General features: G+C 59.4%; 1 protein-coding gene across 1 annotated transcript in view; it reads right to left on the bottom strand.

Annotated features, from left to right (window-relative positions):
• Positions 1-2,506: 2,506 nt before the first annotated feature.
• Fgf18 (fibroblast growth factor 18) overlaps positions 2,507-24,020 on the bottom strand; it is a 29,843-nt gene continuing 8,329 nt past the window's right edge. Inside the window, exons 3-5 of the mRNA XM_005334124.4 lie at positions 19,730-19,910; positions 9,420-9,526; positions 2,507-3,549 (exon numbers count right to left, since the gene is read on the bottom strand). Of these exons, the coding sequence (XP_005334181.1) occupies positions 3,283-3,549; positions 9,420-9,526; positions 19,730-19,910 (555 nt within the window). The 3' untranslated portion in view covers positions 2,507-3,282. The remainder of the gene's footprint in view (positions 3,550-9,419; positions 9,527-19,729; positions 19,911-24,020) is intronic.

The raw sequence follows: 24,020 nt of genomic DNA, 5'->3' as shown, positions 1-24,020 counted from the left end.
AAGAGCTCCCTGCTGTCCACGGTGCTCATCATGAACATGTTCCTTGTAACTCGGGAATGTCCAGGAAGCTCTGTCTAAACAGAGCCGGGCCCACATCTTCCCTCGAAGGGGACTCTAAAGAGGCAAGAGGAGGAAATGACCACAGGCCCTACAGCCCCAGGGGAACAGGGGCAAGGCTTTGGGGAGGGCCTGGCGTGTGCTGGGAGGGACGCCAGAGCCAGCAGCAGCAGGCTGCCCAGGGCCAGGGTGGATGCCCAGCTTGCCCGGCTCAGGGTGCTGGGCAGCACTAGGCTAGCATCTGCCCTTCCTTCTCCTTTAAAGTGCAAGGTCCCTCAGGCCTGGCTGCCCATTGCAGGCCAAGCCAAAGCTCTGGTCACTCTGCATCCCTCCAGTGCCCCCTCCCTTCACCCTGCTCTGGTCCCAGGCCTCCTTGTCCCCTGAGAGCCCGACAGGCTCCAGCCTTCTGGCCCCTCCACCTGGAGTGTGCTTCCCCTCCACGTGGAGGGGGGTCCTCCCTCCTCCTTCAATCCTGCTCAGAAAGCCCACCTCCGAAGCCCCGCCCCCGACAGCAGCCCCACCCCCGCCCTCACCTGGCCTGATTTTTTCTAGGCTGGATTCTGTGTCCCCCAGGGTTGGCCTGCTCGGTTCTGTCCGTGTCCCCAGGGGAAGCACGCACCCCCCAGGGGAAGCACGCACCCTGAGGGCAGCAGCCGTTTGGGTCGTGGTGCCCCGGTGACGCCGGCCCCGGGCAGGAGTGAACCCAGTCTGCGGGGTGGGGAGGGAATGAGTGTGGGACCTGGAGCAGCGCTGCTCCACTTGACCCCTTAATTCCACACGGATCCTTTCAGTGCTGAGGCCACAGAGCGTCCACCTCACAGGGAAGTTGTTTCAATAAATGGCGTTGACGGAGAGTGAAGGCGCGACAGAGGACCGCTGCCTGGGGACGACAGAAGCCCCGGGGGCTGCGCTCCGGGTCAGGATCCAAGCTCAGGGACTCAGGGCGAGGTGGGGGGGGGGGGGTCACTGTACGGGGTGGGTCCTGGGGGCGGCCCTTGGTCTCTGGGCTGTGCCCTTGAATCGACCTCGGGCCTCTCTCTCTTTTGCTTCTGCCATGAGGACAGCAGTTTGGATCTGCACAGGGACTGTCCCCCCATGTGCTGTGTCTCCATAAGCCCAAAACATGAGGGCCAAATGATCACGGACTGGACCCTCCAGACTGAGCCCAAACAAACCTCTTCTTAGGCAGTTATCTCAGGCCTTCTATCACAGTGACAGAAAGGGTCATCCCAAGGGTCTTGACTATCACCTGCTTACTGAGGGGCCTGGGCCAGTGGACGATCTTTCTGGGCCGTCTCTTCATCTGTCAAGGTGGGAGAGCCTCTCCCCCACTGAGCTATGGCTGGACATGCTGGCCCAGTGCCCAGGAAGCCACCAGAATGTGCCTGAAGCAGAGGCTTCCACCAAGCAGCAGCCACATAGCGAGGGGCCCCACCACGTCCTCATCTAGCGACCTGGACACCTGGCTTGGAGATTCCCAGCCTCGGTCTCCTGGGGTAGTAACTGTACCTTCCACGCAAGCTCCTGAGGTCACAGGGAGGTTGCCCACCTCCAGAACTTCACAGGCTCTAAGGAAGTGTCCAGAGCTGGGCGGGAAGGTGGACACAGACATGCGGGCAGGGCCTGGGGGGAGAGGGGCTCTGCACCTCCACGTGGGCATCATCCCAGCAGGGAACCCTTCCCTGCCCCATCCCCTCCTCTCCAAGGGTCTTGTGGGAACCTGTCTGGCCAGTCTCAGGGGAAGGAGCTTTCAAGAGAGGCAGATGACAGCAGCAGGACCCAAGAATAACGGTCAGAGGCCTCGGTCACTCTGCTGTCCCACGAGGAACACAGTTTACCAGGAAGAGACATGGGCTGGAGCCAGGAGAAGCCAGAACCATGTCTCCCACTCAGCCCAGGCTCAGGGCGAGGCCCACGCCTCCTGTCTGCTCTCAACCCCGGGGCCACCTGGAGAACAGGTGCTGGAGCCAAACTCCTCGCCCCCCAGGCTCGAGTCTGAGGACAGAAATCCCAGGTGCCAAACTGACCTGGACCCACTGACTATGTCCCCTGGTCTAGCCCATCTGTGAGGCAGGACTCTGTGTATGTGTGTGTGTTGTTCTTCAATGACCCCCCAGACCTAGGGGACTGCCTGGCACTTAGTAGGTGCTTCATGAACACATTTGAGTGGATGCAGCCTTCACTAAATCAACAAATGAAGGGAGGTCCCACTGGGTTCCTGAAAGTGATGCTCCCCATGGGCTCTGAACCTCGGCCCTTATGTAGGCCATGCACGGGAAATGCTGGGTGACAGAGTCACAGTGTCCCATCAGACTGTCCTCTCTCTGAGGCTGCCTGTTCAGTGCTGAGCGAATCCAGGAACAAATGACCCAAGGCCCTAGCCACGGAGCAAAGACTAAGACCCACAGGACACGGAACAGCTGCCCGGCCCCAGCCACCACTCTCCTCGTGGATTTTTAAATAATTTGTCGGTTGTTTTTAATTGTTGAGGCAGTAATACTTGTTCATGAAACTGCAATATACAGAGAGGTGAAATAAATAGCTTATATATATAATATATATATAATATAGCTGGTTTTAAAGTATCCCCTTATCATTGGTGTACTAGTCACGTGAGCGAGAAGGTCCACAGCAGCGTCCTCCAGGACCGCGCACGCGCAGGGCGCCGCGGCTGGACGAGGCCGTCTGTCGTCGGAGTCGGGCGCGGAGCGCTGGGCGCCTTCCCTGCGCGGTGTCTCGGGACAGCAGACAATAAATAACTGACTGCAAACCAGAGAGCGATTTTTGTTGAGTCTGGGCAGGGCTGGGGACATGGGGACGTTGTGGGAAGGGGCCCTACTTTCTTTTTTTTTTTTTTCTTTATTCTTTTCCTTCTTTCTTTGCTTTCAGAACCTTTGGGAAAAAGAACTTTGGTTTCTCGGAGTGTCGGCTCCCTCGTTGAGTCCTCTGGGGACAAGTTAGAGCTGCACTCCTGCAGCGAGAGGGGCAGGCACCCGTGGGCTGACAGCAGTCCTCTGCATGAGTCTTGTCATCGGGGTTTCAAGTCAACAGTAAAATCCCATCGCCCCTCCCCCCCAAGAGTTTTGGTTCAGTTTTTTTTTTTTTTTTTTTTTGTCTTCTTTTAAACACAAATGTACAAAAATAGAGCTTCTTCCTTATTTTTCGTGTAAAAATATTCCTCTGATGCCATTCTCGGGGAGTGTGAGTGGGTCCGGGGGCCTCGGCCTAGCCAGGGTGCGTGGGGCGGATCCTCCGAGATCGCTTGGTCACCGTCGTATACTTGAAGGGCTTCTGCAGCTCTGCCTGCCCCTTGGGGTAGCGCTTCATGAAGTGCACATCCTGCTGGTTCTCCCGGGTCTTGGGGCCCTTTCGAGGCCTCCCCTTCTTTGTGAAGCCCACATACCAGCCAGAGTACTTGGCCGACATCAGAGCCGTGTAGTTGTTCTCCAGAACCTTCTCGATGAACACACACTCCTTGCTGGTGCCATCAGGCTGCAGGAGAGAGAGGAAGAGTGTTAAAGAAAAACGATCCAATGGTCCTTGTGGACCACAGTCCAGGGGCTGTGGCGCTGGGATTTTGCAGCAAGGGAGAGAGACAGAGCTCAACTCCCAGCACAGCACAGGCAAGCCAGAGTTCACAGCCGAGGAGCACAGTGGGTACAAAGGATGGAGATGACTAAGAGGAAATGTCAGGGGTCAGGGGGATTCTAGAGGAAGCAACCTAATGGGGTCTCTGCTGAAGGCAGGCCAGTGCGACCAGACATCTCCTGGGGGGAGGTGGAGCTGTCAGATATGGGGAGTGACCGAGTGTCAAGGGCAGGACCCCATTGCACAGTGGGCCCAGGAAAAGTCTCAGCAACCTGACCAAAGTTTGGCCCTGCAGAGTCTCTGACAGGAGGAGATGACAGAGGGGAGCACAGGAGTGAGGGACAGAGCTCAGAGGAGCCAGTGTGACAAGTGGCCTCCATGACCGGCTCACAGTGGCCACCTGACCCGGGTCATCCATTCACAGGGTGGCTTCAGACCTTTGCATAAGTGACCTCGAAAAACAGAGGCCTATTTAAACTTGAGGAATCCATAAGGCTGAAGCAGAAGCGGCCATCGTGCCACCCAGAGGGGAACTTGTGTCTAGCCATCGTCCCATTGTTGGGCTCTGGATTAGGCACATCTGAAGGTCAAGTGACCTCACTGTCACATGGGCCAGTACTGTCCCATTTCCTCCAAACCAGCTGACTCTGTGTCCTCTCACGTGCAACAGAAAGGAGCCTGACAGGTCTGCCCGAATCCTGACCTGAAGCAGCTACTCAGGCCAGGTCCACTCCACCAGGATGAAACTCAATGGAAACCACGCCCCAGCGTGGACTGGCACCCTTCAGTACTTGTGGGTGGGAGATGAGTGTGGCCAATGCCTGTGCCCACGGTCCTGGGTTGCCAGGCTTCCCAGCAGATGTGGGGACCCTCCTGGAAGAACCAGGAGCACTGGATTCAGAGGCAGAAGCCAGAGGGCCTCCAACTTCCTGGGTCACCTCGGCTTGGCCACCTGCACTCTCCCAACCTCAAATTCCTCACCGTCAAGTGGGACCGCCCCTGAGATACTGTGAGGAACGCTGCTTCTAAGCAAGCCTGAGCCACAGGAGGGACATGCTCAGGTTAATATTAAAGAACAGGGGGCTTCTTGGGACTGGCCTGGCTCCGTGGATGTGCCTGGACAGAGAGTGGGGTAGGCAGGGCTTTGTGTCACCTCCCAGAGCCGGCCAGTTGGCTCGGTGGGGACGAGTGTGGAACACATGGGAAGGCCTGGGTCAGCAGCACTCGAGTTTCCAACCAACGACTCCACATTCAGGCTGGGCCCACTCGTCGTTCCGAATGGCCGCCCGGCCAACTTGGAAGCCAGAGGTCTGGCTGTGTGCGGACCGAGGCACAGGCTCCAGCCTTTTGTCTGAAGTGGGAACGGGGCGGCAGCTCCCAGGAGCGTTCACCTCTGATCGGAGGGCAGGCAGGGCCCTGCAGACGCGCTGAACTTGCAGAAAGGGAGGCGGGAGAAAGCCCTCTCGGGAGACCGCAGAGTGGACAGGCGTAGACCTGGAGACACCCTTGGGACCCAGGGGACAGTGAGAGTGGGACCAGCAGTGAGGGAACGCTGCGAGGCAAGCCAGGAAATGCAAAGGCAGGCGAGGGGTGTTGTGCCCGGGCTCTGGTCTCCCAAGGAAAATTCTGGAAGCTGCCTGTCTAACCTGAGTTCAGGTTCTTCAACTGGTCTTCAGAAACAATCAGAGCAAAGGGGACAAAGGCTTCGCCATGCTGCCTGCCACCCAACGGCCACCCAAGGTCCCTGCCCGGAGCACTTTCACCCCTCAGGGTCAGCTGTGTGCCCGCCTCCTCTGGGAAGCTCTCAGACAGCGCCCTTCAGCTCTCAGGCCTCCTCCCCTCCTCCCTGGTCCTTCACGAGGCTCTCTACTCCTCTTCTGAACCCCCTGGGCGCCCCTCACTCTCCCCCAGACCATTCAGCGTCTCTGCCTCCTCCTTAGCCCAAGCCAGGGACAGCCATGGCATCTGCAGGTAGATGTCTGAGAGCCTCACTGATATGGTGGGGGTGACACGAACAAATCTAAAGAAAACAGAATCCACCTCCCGGATGCTTGACCAGTGCCCAGCGATATCCTAGGATGTCCCTCCTGGGGGACACACTGATTAGGGAGGAAGAGCAAGAGGAGGGCTGGAGACCCCTAACTGGCCCCGCTAAGTCTCCCTACGCATTCCTTTAGCATCTATGTGTCGCTGACCACAGGTCAGACATGGCCACGTCCAGGTGTCACTTCTTCCTCTTAACAGGCGAAGTCCACCCTCTGCCCAAGGGAGGACACAGAGCTCGCCTTGGACAAAGGGGCTTGCCCAAGGTCACGGGGCCTGCAGAGCTGACTTGCTCACTTCTCTGTCTATTCCAGAGAAGTCCACGGGCAGACAGGACAGGGAAGAGCAGACACTGCCCACCAAACCCTGCCCCAGACACACAGAGCCACCATCAGCCCACAGACGGCTGGTCAAGGCGCTAGAACAAGCACCAGAGCTCAGAGGCCACAGGCTGGGCTCCCCCAGAGCACTGGGCGCCGCTTGGGGACAGCCGGAGGTCTCTCTCCGGTGATGCCAGTGCCCCACCAGGAGCACAGGCAGCAGTGGGTGAGGACCAGCAGCTGGCCACACCTGAGCCTGACCCTCCCCTCTGCTCCTGACAGCAGGTGTGGCCTGCTGATCCCCTGCTTGGATTGAAACACACGCAGGCCCCGGCCCCAGAAGTACGGATTCAGTTGGCTCAGGCAGCAGAGCGTCCATATTGAGAGGGAGCCAACAGCTCCTCCCAGCACCTCAGTGACACAGTAGAATTCGATCCCCTCCCCCGACTCCCACCTCCGACCTCCTTTCCATACTGGATTCCGAGTTCTTCTATTTGATCTGAAGACTGAACCCTGATAACATCATCTGGTCCCTGGATCAAGCCTTACCTAAAACCAGACCCGTAGACCCTTTTAGCTGTGTAAGCCAAAAAACTCTTTCTGCTTGAAGCATTTTGAGTTGAGTTTCAGTTACTTACAACCAAAGTGATCTTAAAGGTATGCTGATGGACAGGGAGCCCCCTTACCCTAAAAGGGTCTGAAGCTCTTTGCTGCCCCAAGAGGACCCCTCAATGGTTGTACTTGCTAGACCCTGAAAACCACTCTGGAGTGAGGGGAAGTGCCGTCCTGGGCCAGGTGGATGTGACTTCAGAGAAGTGGCCTGAGCACGCAGGGGCTCACGGGTAGGGCTTGGGCACCACTGGCACAGGTAGCAGAGGGGGGGACGGCATGCAGGCTCTGGCCAGCAATGCCCACGGTCAGCACCAGGGTCAGGAAGCTGCCCTGTTGGGCCACTGCACAGGAGCTAAAGGAGTAGCTTGGTGACCTGGCTGCGAGAGGGAAAGGATCAACTTTATGGAGTCCCACATCCTTGCTTCACAATGAGGGGAGCTGAGCCTCAGGGCCAGGGGAGCCCTCTGACCCCGGGTTCCCACGGAGGCCATTCTGGCTGGAGGCGGGGTCGACCTCGAAAAGCAAGAACCCTTCCTACTTCCCTGCTGCTCCTGGAACCCCTCTGCTGAACATGGGCAGGTGGATCCCAAATTGACCCTCAGAAGCTCCCAGGCTGGTGGGGGAAACAGACCCAGGACAGACGGTGACAGCCCAGGTGAGCACAGGGGCAGGGGAGGGTGGCGGGAGGACTCTAGGGGGGACTGACCAAGGGCCAGGGATGGCTAGAGGTAGTTGAAGGCTGAGCCAGAAGGAAGACCACTGGCCAGGGCAGACTCTGGGGCCTGGGGGTGCGCTCTGGGCTGGAGGTGGAGGGTGTTGGACTCTAAGCGTGGGCAGGACAAGCCTGGGCTGCTGAGGAGCCTGGGAACCCACACCGCGAGGCGGCCAGAGCAGCCATTTCTGGCAAGGTGTGGGGCCAGAACCAGGCGGTGGCAGGAGTTAGGGAAGGAAGGACACACCCCAGCCATCAAGGAGGGGAATCCCAGGACCTGGGCCCGACAGCCAGGAGGGCGTGGCCCGGACAGCAGCCTAAGGGGCTGGATCCCAACCTCAGGGGCCAGAGGGGGCGGGCCTGGCCGGCCAGGGAGTGGGACAGGTGGACTGGGCACCCTGGGCCGGGTCAGCACTGAAGAAAGGAGCTGGGGCGGGCGCCCCAGGGCAGAGGAGGGAGCGGCAGGGGGCCGCAGCCTCCTCCTGCCCACAGCCCGCCAGCTGAACCGTCACCAATATTAATGACGGGAGAGAGGGCCAGGGGGCAGGAAATCAGAGCCGGCTCCTGTGGAAGCGGTGACTCAGCGGCCAGCCCAGGGGCGGAGGGCGGCGGGATGGCCCAGGGACAGCCTCTCCTCTGACCCCAAGATGGCCCTCCTGGGGTCAGGATGCCGGGAACAACCTGGTGAGGCGGCGTGGTGGGCACCGGGCACCTCCCGCCCAGCCCCTTCTTTGGGGAGCAAAAGAGAAAAACGAGCCTCAAACTCAAAGCAGGTTGGGCCTGGGAGGAGGCCCAGGCGGGCAGCAGAACAAAGCGCCTGACGTGGGGCTGGGCCGCCGCCGCAGGAAGCAGCCAGCCGGCCGGCCAGGGGACTGGCCAGGCCAGGGGACCGGGCGCCCGCGCCCGGCCCCTGCCCCGACCCCCTCGCCAGCCCGCCTTGCGCTGGCGGAGTGAATCACTAATTAAAACCACTCCTCCATCCCCGCCGCTCTGGGTTACTATTATTTTGTTCTCTGAGCTGCTTGGGCTGGTACGTGCAGTGCAGCTGGAATAATCTCCTTCCAAACTAGGCATTGAATCCCGCCTAGCTCTAGTGTGGGATCTGGGACAAGTGCCCCTGGACGTGGCCAAGCCTCTGCTTTCCCACCTGTGAAATAGGGATGGTGCTGGTACCAATCTCTGGGATTATTTGGAAGCACTTTTGCTTAATGCCTGAAAGAAAGTAGGTGCTCAGTTAAAGGAAGCCGGTACCATCGTGTGACAATTCCCTGCACCTCCCTGGCCAGTATGGGTATGGGGCGGGGATAAGAGCTGGGGATTCAGGAAATCAAACCTGCCTTCACAAGAGGTCCCCAGCTCCCTTTACCCCAACAAGGCCCCCATGAGCAAAAATAATCCCCCAAAGCTTTGCCCCAAGGAGGAGGGTGAGGAGGGTCCCTACAGAGAGGGGACAGAACCTGACTTCACAGAGCTACCCCAGAGGCACCTTCCACTTAACCCCCAGGGGTAGCAGAGGGTGACCTTTGAAAGCAAGCAGGAGAGGAGGAACGCAGAGAAGCAGCTCACGCCCCCAGTCCTGGGTCCACCCCACCCGCGCCCCAACCCGGCCCTAATTTGTTACATGCAGCTCTCTTGCCAGTTCCAAAGTAATAAAATCTTCCTGAAATGCTAGAACCGTGAGGCCCGGCGCTGACGAGGCGGCCGGCTTCCGGAGGCCGCTGCTGGGCGGCGCTCTAAACCCCTGGCGATTGTTAAAATGATCGCTGCAGCCACAGCCCTTGGCCTGCCGTCCCTCTTCGCAGACGTCAGGGACACGTAGACAGGAGGCCACAGAGCCCCTTAGGCTTCTCTCAGGGCTGAGCAAGCCAGGTCTCCTGCCTGCCAGGAGAGACCAGGACCCTGCCTGCGACCAGAGTCCAGCCACCGACGTGCCTGGCTGGCTGCAGGTATCGGCACAGAGAAGGGCAGGAGGAGGTGCCCGTGGGAACTGGGCCCGCACAGGCACACTCCCATTGGCCTTCCACATGGGGCTGGCAGGACCCCACCGGCCCAGCCCCCAGGTCCAGGAACCGCAGGCTACCACTCACCTTCCCCACGAGCTTGCCTTTCCGGTTCATGCACAGGTAGAACTCGGTCTCCTTGCCCTTGATCCGCACTTGGCTACCGAAGGTGTCCGTCTCCACTAGGAGCTGGGCTTGGAAGGGCAGAAGGAGAACAAGACAGGTTTTTTAAAGTCTAGTCCTAAAGGCTCAGCAACCTGGTCCCTGACTCTATCCCTGGTCCCTCTGTCCCCCCAAATCAGGCAGAGGGACCCTCTGTCAGGTCCCATGAAAGCACCGTGCCCCCAGGGCCCAGAGAAGGACGCTGGGAGCATCTGTCCTGCCTTCCAGCCTCTCTGCTCCTACGTGGGACCCAGAGGGCTCCTGCTGCCGTTCTGTCCCATGGCTAGACACCAGTGTTCCCTCCTCCCCGTCACCCCAGTTCTCCAGTCCCCCCACTCCACTCCCCACCGCAGGTCCAACAGCGGCACCCCTGAGAAGCCTCGGTCTCTGGATGCAGGGAGCAGGCCGACTCACGAGCGCACACAAGTCAGATGGAGGCTCTTCCCCAGGCAGACACCAGAACCCCTGCAGGTGCCCCGACACCTCTGCCTGCGATGCAGCAAGACACTGGGAGGAGACACACGCCCAGGGAAAGGGATTCAAGATGTTCCACTTCCCTCCCGTTGGGCACCAAAGCTACAGGGTAACTAACTATCTCCCAAGGGCCAGAAGTCCCAATCCGGACCCAGTTCCTCCTCATCCAGGGTAGGACACACCATGCTAGACCACCGTGTTCCACAAGGCCTCCCTCTGGGTAACCAGTGCGGAGCCTCTAAACTCCTGACTGAACGGGAGCTCAAGAAACTAAAGGGTGACTGTCCCTCCCTTAGGCATGCTCTGTCCAGACCCTTCCCTTCTCTCTGCCAGACCACACTTTTCCCCAGCAGGGTGCTGTGTGACTTGAGTAGGTCATACAACCTCTCTGAGCTCCCTTTGCTCTCTGCCTGTGAACCCCCATGTCTGGTTCCCCCAGCAGCACTTCCCCTCCCACAGCTGCTTTCTTTGGCTGTAGGAATTCTCTCTCAGCCTTCCCTGACCCTTTGCTTCCCAGCACCTGCCCCTCCCTCACCCACAAAAGTTTAATTCCAGTGACAAGGGACTTGCTTCTCCATAACAAACATCACAGCCCCAAATTCCTGAGTACAGTATCCTTGGAGCCACAAAATGTGTACCTCAGTGCCCCTAAAATACTCTAGGTATGATTTTAATAAAAAAAAAAAAATCACAAATATAGCCCCCGGTACCCTGTTGTGCAAATTGAAACCAGGTGGAGCTCGGGATTTCCAGTAATTAATTCAGCCCGCCTTTGACACCGCTGCTAATTAAACACCACCACCCCCCTTTCCAAGGGGGGAAAGGAATTTACATAAAATTTAAAGATCTAACAGGAATCCAGGCACTCTGGGGACGGGAGGCTGACTTCTCCACCGCCCCCAGGGGACACTGAGTCAGGAACCTGAACCCACTGAGCTGGCGAGGCCCGGCTGCCCCGCTGCCCCTGGTCCAGGCCCTGTCCCCGGCCGGAGCTCCACTCCCGGGGTGGCTTCCTCCGTCCCCTCACCACGCTCTGGCCTCGCAGTGGTGAGGGCTCGGGGATCAGGACAACCCGGGGGCTTCCACCCGGCAGCGGAGGTATTGGGGTGCCGGCGCTGGAGCGCAGGGAGGGGAGGCGCATGCGCAAGGACCCGCGGGCCTCGGTCTCCGCACCGAGAAAATGGACCCACCGCGAGGACTGTAGGACACGGCAGCTCCGCTCTCCGAGGATGGGGAGGGGCGGCAGCAACTGGGGTTTAAGTTTCCTAAAAACTGAAAAACCAAGCTGTTTTCCTAAAAAAAAAAAAAAAAAAAAAACAGTGGAAAAACCAGGACGTGTGCGCACAGGGGACCCGCTCCCAAGGCCACCTGCTGCCCCGCCTGCTGCCCAGGGAGCGCCCGGCCCGGAGCCTTTCCCGTTCCAGCGGTGACCATGGGGCTGGGGCCCAGGACACCCCAGGTAAGTCCCAGGGAGACTCCGCTCTGCCGGCCTCCATCCTCAGAAGAGCCTCCACCGTGCCCAAGCTCTGATCCCGTGCCAGCCCACCAACGCCGCACATGCCCACAGCTGGAGGGTCTCTGGAGGAGGCCAGAGGTTCAGACCCCGCGCCTCTTCTGCAGATTCCTGAGCTCAGGGACGAGGTCCCAGCTCTGGGGAGCCCTGCCTCCCGGTGAAACCCCCACCGCTCTTGGCCAGGGTGGCCAGCGGGCGCCTGGCCTCTGCTGGAGCTGCCCGCAGAACTGGCCTGGGCTGGGCCGGACTGCACCTCCACCCCCTCCGCAGCACCAGGGGGTCTGCGCCTGGCAGCCTCCGTGCCAGAGGAGACAGAGCCTGTCCTTCCCGCCCACCCCCAACAGCCTGCAGAGGAGTGACCTAGACTCTGCTCAGCGCATGACATAATGAGGAGGGACCTGGGCCAGAATTATGTAAAGTCCTCAGGGAGTAATAGCAGCAGCCGTTCTCAGAGAGAGAAGGAGAGAGACTCCACCCAGGCCAGGTTCGCCCAGCGTCCCTCACCCCCTCCCAACACCCACGTCCCCAGGATGCAGCTCTCAGAAGCCTGAAGCCTTCTCTCGGTTCCATTCTTGGGGCCTGCGGCAGGCCAGGCCGAGGGGTGGGTGGTGACTCCTCTCCAGCCAGCTTGAGCAATTCAGCAGGGGCTCCCTCTACCACCCTGGCCCACTGGTCTCCCCTGCACACATCAGCCAGAGGAATCCTTCTAAAATATCAATTTAATTACATCTCTTCCCTGCTAAAAACCTCCTAGGGATCTTCAACCCACTTAGAATAAAATCCAAACTCTTGACTAGGACCTACATCCCTGGCCCCTGCCCTCCCGCCCTCCTCCTGCCCCAGCCAGCAGCCGCTCTTCTCACACACCCAGCATGCTCCTGCCTCAGGCCCTGTGCACTTGCTGGCCCAGCCGCCTGGAGGCTGCCTTGCCCAGAGCATCCCATAGGGGCTCCTCATCTCCAGATGGCCACTCAGATGTCACCTCCTCAGAGAGGCCTTCCTTGACCAGGCTGTGTAATGTTGGGGCCACCTCCCCAAGTCCAGCCTGCCTCAACCTCCTACACTATCCTGTGTTAAAGTTTGAATAAGGGTCCCCTCAAAGGCCCCAGCAAGAAGGGCTCAGTCCCCAGCCCATGGCACTGTTGGGAGGTGGCAGAACCTGTTAAGAGGTGTTGGCCTCATGGGAGGAAGTAGGGTCACTGGGAGTATGTCCTTGGAGGGAAAATTGGAGCTTACACCCCTCTTGCTTCTTTTTTTGCTTCCAGGTGACCCTGAGGTAAGGGCCTCCCCCGACACTAACTCCTGCTGGGACATGCTGCCTCACCAAGGCCCAAAAGCAATGAGCCAACTGACAATGGGCCAGACCTCCAAAACTGAACCAAAAGAAACCTTTCCTCTTTTGAAGTTGATTCTCTCAGGTGTGTTGTTACAGTGACGGAAAGCTAACACAATTCGTTACCCTGTTTGTCTGTTCCCACTTACAAGAAGGTAAGTACGATGGGGACAAGGATCTACCTACTTATTATCTCTGTGATATCCAGCCCCTATTCCAGGCCTGGCTGGTGGGAAATGACCAATAAGTAAGTTCTAACAGGTACATGAACAGCTCGCCATATAGGTATGACCAACACTGAGAAGTAAGGAGAGTTGGGCGTGTGGTACACACCTGTGATCCCAGCAAGTCAGGAGGCTGAGACAGGAGGATCTCAAGTTCAAGTCTAGCCTCAGCAATTTGGTCACCTACACAATTTAGCAAGACCCTGTGTCAAAATTAAGAATAAAAAGGGGGCTGGGGTGTGGCTCAGCGGTAGAGTGCTTGCCTCACACCTGTAAGGCACTGGGTTCCATCCTCGGCATCTCATAAAAATAAATAAACAAAATTAATGTATTTTGTCCATCTACAACTAAAAATATATATATTTTTTTAAAAATTAAGAATAAAAAGGGCCGAGGATAGAGCTCAGTGGTAAAGTGTCCCTGGGCTCAATCTGCAGTAGCAAAACCCAGAAGCTAAAACGGAGACTCAGGGAGGTGAAGGGACATGCCCAAGGGCACTCAGCTGTGACACAGGCGGAGGGGTGTAGACTCGGCCTCTGACTTCAGTCGATGCCCTTGACCAGTCTGCTCCTTCCTGCTGAGGTTCCTGGTGTCACTCAGGCCACTTGCTAAAATGCTGGGCTCCCACTCATCCCCAGCCTCAGTATCAAAGATAAAACCCTTGCTGTGTGACAAAGGAAGAAACCCTTTCCCTCTGAACCAGGACAGGTGACCCGTTAAGACCCCTTTAGCTTTGTCTGGCTAGATCGTATCAGTAACTCACATTTATGGAGAGTTTCTGAGGAGCAGGCACTCTGCAAACTACCTTCCATGTGCTGTGTCAGTACTCCCAACAAGAGTCCTGTGAGGGCTGGGCACGGTGGCACATGCCTGTAAACCTCCCCTGCCCGCCCCCAACGGGGCTCAGGAGGCTGAGGCAGGAGGATCGCAAGTTCAAAGCCAGCCTCAGCAACTTAGCGAGGTGCTAAGCAGCTCAGTGAGACCCTGTCTCTAAATAAAATAGCAAAAAGGGCTGGGGGTGTGGCTCAGTGGTTGAGTGCCCCTGAGTTCAATCCCTAGTACCAAAAAAGTTTTTACAAAGTCCTTGTGAGGTTAGAACTCTGGTCCTCATCCCTACTGCACAGGCAGGAAGACTGTCCCCAGGGCCACACAGTGAGGGAGCTAAGAGTCACACCTAGGCAGGCTGCCTGAAGTTTGGGTCTTAGGGGTCTATCTCCCTCTCCCCCTCCCTCTCCCCCACATCCCCTCCTGGGAGGAATAGTAACAGCACTGAGTGGGGGTGGTGTCTTCTCCTGGGCTTCATTCCCGTGGGCAGAACTCAGGGGGCAGAGAGGCCATCAGAGCAAGAAACAGAGGCCCATCCCTCCCGCCTCCACTTCCAAGTGACTTTGAGGAAGGAGGGATCCCTAAGGTGACCTTGAGAGGCACCCAGGACAGAACTAGATGACAGCCAGCCAGCCAGGGAACCTTCCCTCTGGAGAAGGGACAAAGGCGCTGCACAGACCCAAGGTGGAGTCAAGATAGGGAACCCCTGCCACAGCTCCCCCAAAAGCAGAGCCCACTGAGCAGGCACCCCCAGGGATGGCCCAGCCATGCTGGGTGCAGGAAGGTGTCGGGAAAGGACGTAGAGCCCCACTGCCTCCCAGGACCTCACCACAACCTGAGGCGGGGCTGTGACCTGCTCACAGGTGCAGAAATGGGACATGAACTGAGCAGCTGTGTCACCTGGCCAAAGACACACAGCAGGGCTCCTTGGGGACAGGCAGAGCAGCCCAGAGCCAAAGACTCAGGCCCAGGGACGGGAGCCTGAGGGCAGACGCAGCACAGGCCTGCGGTGACACAGGAGAAAGGAGGGGCTCAGATGGCCAAGTGGACTGCGGGACAGGTGCTGGGCCTCCCTCTGAACACTCTGGCCTCAAAGATGGGGACAGGAGTGAAAGATGCCGAGAGGCAGCCAGAGACCTAGGGAGGGACGGAGCCAGCCAGAGACACGGGAACCGGGGCCCAGAGAAGCACCACAGAGAACATGGCCAGACCGTGGGCAGGCTCCCCAGGACTACAGGGGCTCGGGCCACACGGGGCGCACAGGGCACTGCAGCCACCCGCGGCGACAGTTCTAGTGCTGACCGAGCTGCTGGCCCAGTGCCCGGCATCGTCCTCCAGCGAAGAATGCCCTTGGCCCCAGAGGTGCTGGGAGGTCACACTGGGTCAGCCCTCCCTGCTGCTCTCTGAAGGTGGGCCAGGTGGACAGACAGGAGGCCAGGAGGGGAGGAGGGTCTCCTCCCTAGAGACGCCCCCCCATCTCCTCTCCCTGTCCCTGTCCCCCCCCACCACACACACACACACACATGCCCACTGAGGCCTGTCCTCCAGTTCCCCTTCTGAAGTCCCTGGAGGGCGTTCGCAGGCCACGTGGGCTCACCAGAAGGGAAGAGGGGAAGAAAATCAATAGAGCTGATCAGAAGCTGCATTTAACCCTCGCTGTCGCTCTAGGTACCACGGCAACTGGGAAGTGGACAAGACAGGGGACCACTTCCCACTGGAGACAGAGGTCATGTGACAGGAGCCCAGAGGGCAGGAGACTAAGCCTGAGAGGAAGCCCACCCCCACCCCGGCCAGGGCAGGTCTGTGGGTTGGTCCAAGGCCAGAGGAGGAAGGAAGAGCCGTGACCTGCCACACACACCATCGCGCAGCACGGTGCCAAACACGCCCCGGTGCCCCAGTGACAGTGACCCCGCCACACTCCCAGGCGCACCAAGACCCCGTATCCACTTGCTCAGATGCATACTGAGCACCTCAGCGACAGGCTCGGGACACAGGGTCTGCAGGACCAAACGGAAGCACCCACCAGACCAAGAGCCAAATACTTAAGAGCCAAGGGGCCTTCGGGCAGCCATCGCACCAGGAGGAAAACCACCATGAAGGGAGGCGCAGTTACGAGAACTCTGGGGACAGTGTCCTCAAGCCAGAGGGACATGGCTCGAGGAGCCAGGGGCAAGGCATGGGGGCCCAGCGGTGATGGGGGCAGTCTCAGGGGCTGGGCCTGCGCAGGCCTTCGGGAAGACTCAAGAGCCTTTAGTCTAAGTGACAAGAGTGCCCCTGCACCAGGGCGGGAGTGACGTTTGGACTGGGGGGTGGAGGATGGCCTGGGGGTTGGACTCAGAGCCGGGGTCCCTGCAGCCCCAGCCACACCAGTCATTCCACACCTAGCCCTCCAGCAAGTACCAGCAAAGGGACACAGGGACAGGAGGGCCCCCCGACCAGTTCAGCAAAAAGCCCCACAAGATGCCCCACACCTGAGCCCCCCTTCCTGCTCTGCCCTGAGACCTGCCCTCAGAACCACGTGACGAGGCCTCATCCACCTGCACCCCACACACCAGAGCCTCCCAGACGGGAGAGGAAGCCCCCTTCCCGCCGGGGCCCTTTGGAATTCTCAGGAACCCATTCCCGGGGGGAACCCTCCTCCCCAACTGCCCGTGCGTCCAGGTGGTTACTAGGTCTCCCTTAGTCCTCGCCTAGCCTGCAGGCCAGAGGCTCGCTCTCATTTCAGTGACCCCCATTCTGTGGAAGAGACAACTGGACCAGGGAGGCCAACTGGGCCCATGGTCTACACCGCCTGAGTGGAGGAGCCCAGGTTCAAATGCCCTCGGACCGCGAGCCCGCGCAACCCGGGCATCCCGCCCTCGGCCAGCACTCCTGGCCCTGCTGGTCTGCTCGGAGCTGCTCTGGGCACTCTTGGCCGGGAGGCTGGCTGACCGCAGAATGGGGTTTTCAAACTTTTTTATTTATCCTCAAATAGAGAAGTCCTTTGTGCAAGGGAAATTAGGCAGGAGTGACCAATCCTGAGGCCTGCAAGACCAGGTGGGCCTCCACAGTCCCCTCCATGGCAGGGGCTCTGACCACACCCTGCGGGGGGCCCTGGGCCTCCCTGCTAAGAGTCCAGCCCCACCACTCGGCCGCCCACTTCCCACAGCTGGACATCCTAGGCTCAGCCCGTCCACCTCAGAAACAGGTAGAACAGGGACCACTGATCCCCATTTGGCAGAGGAAGAAACCCAGTCCAGAGCCAGAGACTCTTGCCCAGTAATGGTCATGCAACAGGAACCAGGTGTCCTGCTGTTTTCAAGGCAATGCCCTCCTGCAGGACAGAGGTGACCAGGACCAAGGGCAAGAAGGCCCCTGCCTGCCAGCACACTCCTCCTCGGCTGCCAGCCCTCTGGCCAGCTGTGTCCCCTCCAGAGCAAAGCTACGAAAGCACCCTGTACCTGGAACAGGCCACCCCCGGCCACCAGAGTGCTGGGAAAGCTTCAGGGGACCACAGGAGACCCTCTTGCAGAACACCAAGGGCCCTAGTGTGGCAGCTGCAGAGCTCCCAGAGGACCACTGCAGCTGCAAAGCCCTGAATGAGTTGGGCAGGGGGACCGGCGCCTGTCGTGCAGGCAAGGCCCGGGGTGCCGGCTTCTCGGCCTGAGCCCCTGGTGTCTGTGAGGACTCCTGACCCTAGGCGTTCAGAGGGACTCCGTCTGGACTTGGCGTGGGCTGGAATTCCCAGCAGCATGTTAGACAGTGCTGCGATGCTGGCTCAGTGGGCGTCACAGTCCCCAGCTGCGCCCCGTCCTGAGAAGAGGGAGCAGGTTCCGGAACAGCGCTGGGCCCCAGGCCACCCCTCCCCCAGGCAAGGCGGGGGGCCCCTACTGCAGCCCCACAGAGCAGCCCAGCCTCCTGCCCAGGCCACATAAATCACCCTTCCAATAATATTTGTATTGATCATCTAGATTGGAAACCCCGGTTGGTCCATTGTCTCACTTCCTTTCCCAGGGCTCACAGATGGGGTCCCTCGGCCTCATCTGCGTTTCTAATGGGACTTTTAAGTGGAACAGCAGCAGCCTGCAAGGCCCCTGTCGCCCTGGGTGTTGGGGGCCTGGAGGATCCATAAATATAGTCCTTAAGCGACAAGGACTAAGTTCAAGAGTCTGCAGCGGGAGAAGAGTGTCCAAGATGCGCTGGTTCCTCGAAACTCAGAGATGGGCTCCACGGCCCCACCTGAGTGCACACGAGGAAGGCAGGAGCCCAGGCCCACTGCAGACCCCCACGGGGGACACGGGCATTTGTCAGGACCCGAGGTGATTCACAGGCTTGTTAACATTAAAGAAGCGCCACTCTAGGCCCAGCCTCCTAGTGTACAGAACAGAAAAGGCCCAGAAAAGGCCAAGAGCTTGTCCGAGGTCACACAGCAGGCAAGGCTGCCTGAGCTCCCAGTCAGGCAAAGGAAGTGGGGGGACAGGTGGCTTCAGAGTGACAGGCCAGTAACTTCTGGGCTCCTCTCCCTCCCCAGCTCCTACCTCCTTTTCCAGGGTGGGGACAGATGGTTCAGGCCAGAGTCTGGCCCCCTGTACTCTTCCAGGCTGGCGGGGCCAGCAGGAGCTCCAGGGGCTCCCCGGGAGGGTACCTCCTCCTGCCCGGCCAGCCAGCTGCCCCTTCCTGGCAGCAACTGGACAGAAGATCCCAGGGAAAACCACCACCTGGGTCTGCCCAGCAAAGCCAGGCATCTGCAGAGGGGCCCAGAGAGGCGGCCATCAGAGGGCCCAGGAGACGGGGGGGGGGGGCAGAGAAGCTGTGGACAGAGGGAGGGACAGAGATGGACAGAAACAAAGAGGAGAAGGGGCCAGAACCAGGCCAGGAGAGGGGAAAGGGGGGCCGGGAGCCAGTGAGGAGTGGGGGGCCGAGAGCAGGCAGCTGGCCCCAGCAGCAAGAGCCCAGCGGCGGCCCTGCCCAGCCTGGCCCAGCCCAGCCCCCAGTGCCGCCGCAGCTGCCACACTAAGGCCCTACCACAGGGTCAGGCCTGCCCTGGGGCTTGGGGAAAATAAATGGTGTCCAAGATAAAGGGTCCAAGAAATTATTTGTCTTATTGTCATGTCCTGACCGCAATGGGCAGGGTTGCTGGGCGGAGACGGGGAGGGGGGCACCATTCCAGAAAGGCCAGAGTGGCAGGCCAGCAGCACTGGAGGACCCTGCCCCAGCCACCTGCCTCGGCCACCCACGGCCCGGCTCCTGTGGGCCGGGATGCCTCCCAGGACCCAGGCAGGAACCCATGGGGCATTGCTTTCCAAGAGGGCAAGAACCAGGAGGCGAGGCCCAGCCTGGTGACTTTGGATAAATGACCTGCGCGCCAAGTATACCTTCAGCGACTGTCCCCGATGCACCCCTCAGGGCGGCTGAGGTCTTGTGGGTGCAGCTTCAGCATGGGGGCTTGGCTGAGGGCGCCCAAACTCCCCAGAGGAGGACCAGGCCCTCCCAGGGTCAAGGGCAGGTCAGGGAGACCACATCCACAAACTCAAGCTGGAAAGCCGCGTGCACCAGAGCCGCCCAGGCACTGCGCATGCGCCAGACTGGTCCCCCACCCACCCCCAACGAAGCGCATCCAGAGCGATCTGGAGGCCGGAGGCCAGAGGCCTGTGCCTGGGGCTGAGCAGGGCACACAAGGCGGCCACCTGCTGCAGGACCTGCAGGGCCACCGGTGCCCCCAACCACCGCCGCTCTCCGGGGTGCTCCCAGCCACAGCACCTCTGGTCCCACATTCAGCTAGGACCGCGGATCCTGGGGTCGCCACACCAGGGGACCAAGGCCCAGGGGCTCAGCGCTCAGGGCGAGACCCAGGACGAGGCCTCCGGGGGTGGCGGCGGGCACCTACCATACTTGTCGCCGTCCTCGCCGCGCGCGCTGATCCTGCGGCCCAGCACCTGGATGTGCTTGCCGCTCGTCCTGCTGTAGAGCTGGTACAGCCGCAGCTGCTTACGGCTCACGTCGTCCCGGGCCCGCGTCTGGTTCTCCACGTGGATGCGGAAGTCCACGTTCTCCTCGGCCACCAGCACCTGCGGAGGACGGGGACAGGGTGAAGGCCATGGCCACCCTGCTCCACAGAGCTGCCTGCCCAGGTGGCCCAGCCAAGAAAGCAGCCGAGAACCAGCCTCGGTGGATGGTGGATGCACCCCAAGTTGCTGGACGCTGCCCCACAGCCCTACAGGGAAGCGGGAAGCCCTGTTCGCCCTGTGGCCAGCTCCTCCTCAGAACAGTGGCACCAGCGCCTCACCCCAGGACATGGCAGGATGCCGTGAGGACACGGAGAGCCAACCGGAAGAAAAAGACATCATCCACTGGAGGGGGGAGAGGGGCACGGGCAGAGAGCCACTGGGGGAGGCCTGGCAAGTCTCCATCTGGGAACAGATGGGCCAGAGGCCACCGCCAGGCCGAGGCTCCTCACCACCCCTGTGGCCCTCCCACTAACTCACATCCCAAACTCAGGCCCTTCTTGGAGAACCCTCCGATTCATATCACCCATCAAAGTTCCCTTTATCACCTGGGGCTTAGCTCGGATCTGCCCACCTCCTCCAAGAAACCTTCTCTGGTTGCACCAACACCCAACTCTCCAATCTCCCATCCCAGACATGGCCTCTCATCAGGGTAATGGGCACCTACTTCTTCATGGCCTCTTGCTAATCTGGTCCACTCCAGCCACCTGCTAATCCATCCTGCACCAAACCTGGTCCCTGTAGACCCCTCCCTGGCACACTCCCCATGCCTTGCCATCTTCTACTGCTCCCTTCCTACCAGCTACCCTGGCTCCTGCCTCAGGGCCTTTGCACTTGCTCTTCCCTCTGTTCCCCTGGTTTCTCCCTGCCCTCTCCACTCCAGGTCCTTACTTCACCTGCATCTCTGCTCAAACAGGCCTTTCTGGACCGTCCTTCTGAGGCGGCCTCCAACTCAGCCCTGACCCCTGATGTTCTGTGTTCCTCTGTAGCACTTATCAACCTGACATACCATCTCCCAGTCTGGTTTTTGTCTATCTGCTCCCAACGGACTGGGGATATCATGAAAGCTAAAGCTATCTAGCTGTGTCCTCCTTGTGCACTGCTTCTCCCCAGCACCAAGGGCAGTAGACACCCACACCCGGTGGATGGATGGGTGGGTGGACAGGTGAATGCTGACAAGACTCAGAGTCCTGCCGTGCCACTTATCATGACATTAAGTTTTCCCATGACCCATCCCACCTTAACCATAAAGCTGAGCAGGTCCTGAAGCCTGGCCGGCAGGCAGTCCCATATCTAGCAGAACGCGAGACACAGGGGACCCTGTTCCCGGGATGCCCCACCCATGCCGCAGCTCTAGCTAGACCTGCCTGCAGCTGACACCCACCCTGATGCTCAGGGACAGCAAGCTCCAGAGGCCCCTCCTATGGGCACGTGTCCCAAGACACCTCCATGCATGGACTTCAATCCTCCTGGAATGACTTCCGGAGTGGCCTGGCCCTGTCCCCTCCCCCAAGGGTAGGCGCCAGCATCCCCCGCCGGCCGACCCCCACTCACAGGAGGCCCTATCGACCAGAGGTCAAACCAATCTCCTCACCCCGGGCCCCCAAGGGGCACTCCCTGCCCCAGAAGCTGGCCTCCCATTAACGATTTTCTCCCTGGCCCGCTGGACAGAGGCAGCGTGGGTGACCCAGGGTCAGCAGAGGCTGGAGGATGACCCTTCCACAGGATGTGGGGTGAACAATCCATCTTGCCTAGCTTCCGTGATTTAAGCCACACCCTGAGGCCTGATCAGTCCCAGGGTAGAGAGTGGGGGTGGCCTCTCCAGGCCCTGGGCAAGGCCTCTGGTGGGCTCAGGGCTGCCAGTGTCCTTCAGCCTGGCTGTCACCTGCCCCAGGCACCTGCCTGGCCCCCACCTCCAAGGCTGGGAGGGTCTCCGCACATGCAGCTGTCCCCGAGTCAAGCTCACCGGGTCATCCCTAGGTCTCCGCTCCACCTCCAGCAGGCCATCAGCAAATGCTTGCCAATGTGGCCCAAAATGAGGGACCCCTGGAGGTCAGTAATGACCCCACTTCTTACCGCCCAAGCAAGCAGATCCCACAGGGGGATGGCAGGGGGAGTTCTTTTTCTTCCCTTTATTTTATTTATTTGTTTGTTTATTTATTTTGGTGCCAGGGGTTGAACACAGGGGTACTTACCCACTGAGCCACACCCCCAGCCCTTTTTATTTTATTATTGTGTGTGTGTGTGTGATGCAAGGCAAGCACTCTATCAACCGAGCTCTATCCCCAGCCCCTTACTTTTTCTTTTGAGACAGGGTTTCACTAAGTTTCTTAGGGCCTTGTTAAGTGCTGAGCCTGGCCTCGAACTTGGGATCCTCCTGCCTCAGCCTCCTGAGCCACTGGGATTGCAAGGGCTGTTTTCAGCTGTGGAGAGCCCTGCTGTCCTCTGCTCCAGGTACTCTGCTGAGAGTGGATATGCTTTTCTTCTACCTGCCCTGACCACCCCAGCAGCTGAGTCCTCTTCACAGATGGGTCCTCAGGCCTCTGCCCAGAGCCATAGGGCTAGGTGGGTGAGCAGAGGCCCAGGCTCTGCCTCCAGAGCACAGGCATGCAGGGCTGCCCGGCCCCAATGGCCCCTTTCCCTGTCCACTAGTTGGGTGAAAGGTCACTTGGCCTCAGTGCCTGAGCGGGAACCCAGTCAGGGCCTTCCAAGGACAGTCAGAGCTGCCGTCTGTCCACTCGCACCCTTCAGGGCAGAGTCACCAGAAGGGCCCTGAAAAGCTGCAGGACAAACACAGTCCCAGCCCCGTAGCTCCTTCAAAGTGGACGGAAGGGCCTCGCGGCCCATCTCGCCCCCACCTCGCCCCCCTCCACACATGGATCGTGTTTTGGGAGGAAGAAGCTTTTCCCACCGGGGTGGGGGGTGACCTAGAGTCCCCTGGCAGCCTAAGACCCCAACTTCACCCCCTGCCCTTTCCCTGGTCTGAGGTTTCAATGGGGGGGGGAATGTTCCCTCCCCAGCCCAGGAACTGCACAGAGGCAATGGGGCCAGGCCTGCCAAAACCCCGGGGACCCAGCCCACCTGGCCGCAGTCGCATGCTCGTCTCACGGGGCCCAGAGCACGCAGGAAGACAGTGTCCCTGCCCGAGCCCTGCCCTGGCTCCCGACTCCTGCAGGACAACGTCCAGGTGGCCTTAAAATCCAGCTCTGCTCTAGGCAGGCTGTGGGCCCCTCTGAGGTACAAGAGATCTGGCCATCTTGTGGGGATTGCTATGGTGTCCATCCCACTGCGGCATCCGACGCCACCAGAGCTCCCTCTGGCCTGAAGCCTTCATTCTCCGCTCTGAAAAGCACACTCGTGGCTTCTTCCTACGTCTTCCCAGGCCACGTTGCCACCGGCCACTAGCCTGTGCCCCGTCACACACACTGCACAATCACACTCCACACCAGGTATGGGGCCAGCCCCGGGGCTGCCCAGGTCCACCCCAGTCTCCTTAACCCTCAGTTTCCCATCCGCAAAATAGAGTTTGTTTGTAATATTTACCTCAGAGAAAGATGGTGTAAGTGAACAGCAACCACATTTCTCTCTCTTTTAAATGGCCGTGACATGCAGAGCTGTGACTGAATCACCCTACAATCACCCCAGCAGCCCCAGGAGGTGGCTTGCTTACTATCCTCGTTGAACAGATGGAGACTATGAGACTCCAGGAAGTTATATCGCTTGTCCTAAGTCATAGAACTAGTGAGGGGACCACCTTCCCCTCTGTCCACCACTTTGACTCACCTGCGGCCACCCTCCCTCAGGCGCTTCACGCCCCACCTCCACTGCCACGTCAGTGCTCCCTGCTTCTCCTGGATTCCACTGTCCGTAGCTACCCTTATAAACCAAGGACCAAAAATATTAAATGGGAAATTCCAGAAATAAGCTATTCGTAAGTTTTACATTTGGTAGCATTTTGAGTAGCCTGACAAAACCTCGTGCCGCACCCATATTCAGCGTATCCACACTATATACACTACCCACCAGGTAGCCATCCACAGCTGTCTCAGTTATCAGGGCAACTGATCCAGCATATCCACACTATATACACTACCCACCAGGTAGCCATCCACAGCTGCCTCAGCCATCAGGGCAACTGTCTCGGGACAACAATGCTTGTTTGGTACTGTCCTC

This window comes from Ictidomys tridecemlineatus, chromosome 1, assembly GCF_052094955.1.
Source record: "Ictidomys tridecemlineatus isolate mIctTri1 chromosome 1, mIctTri1.hap1, whole genome shotgun sequence".
NCBI classification, from domain to species: Eukaryota; Metazoa; Chordata; class Mammalia; order Rodentia; family Sciuridae; genus Ictidomys; species Ictidomys tridecemlineatus.
The sequence above is the reverse complement of the archived record's forward strand: the minus strand, read 5'-3'. Positions and strand labels throughout refer to the sequence as shown.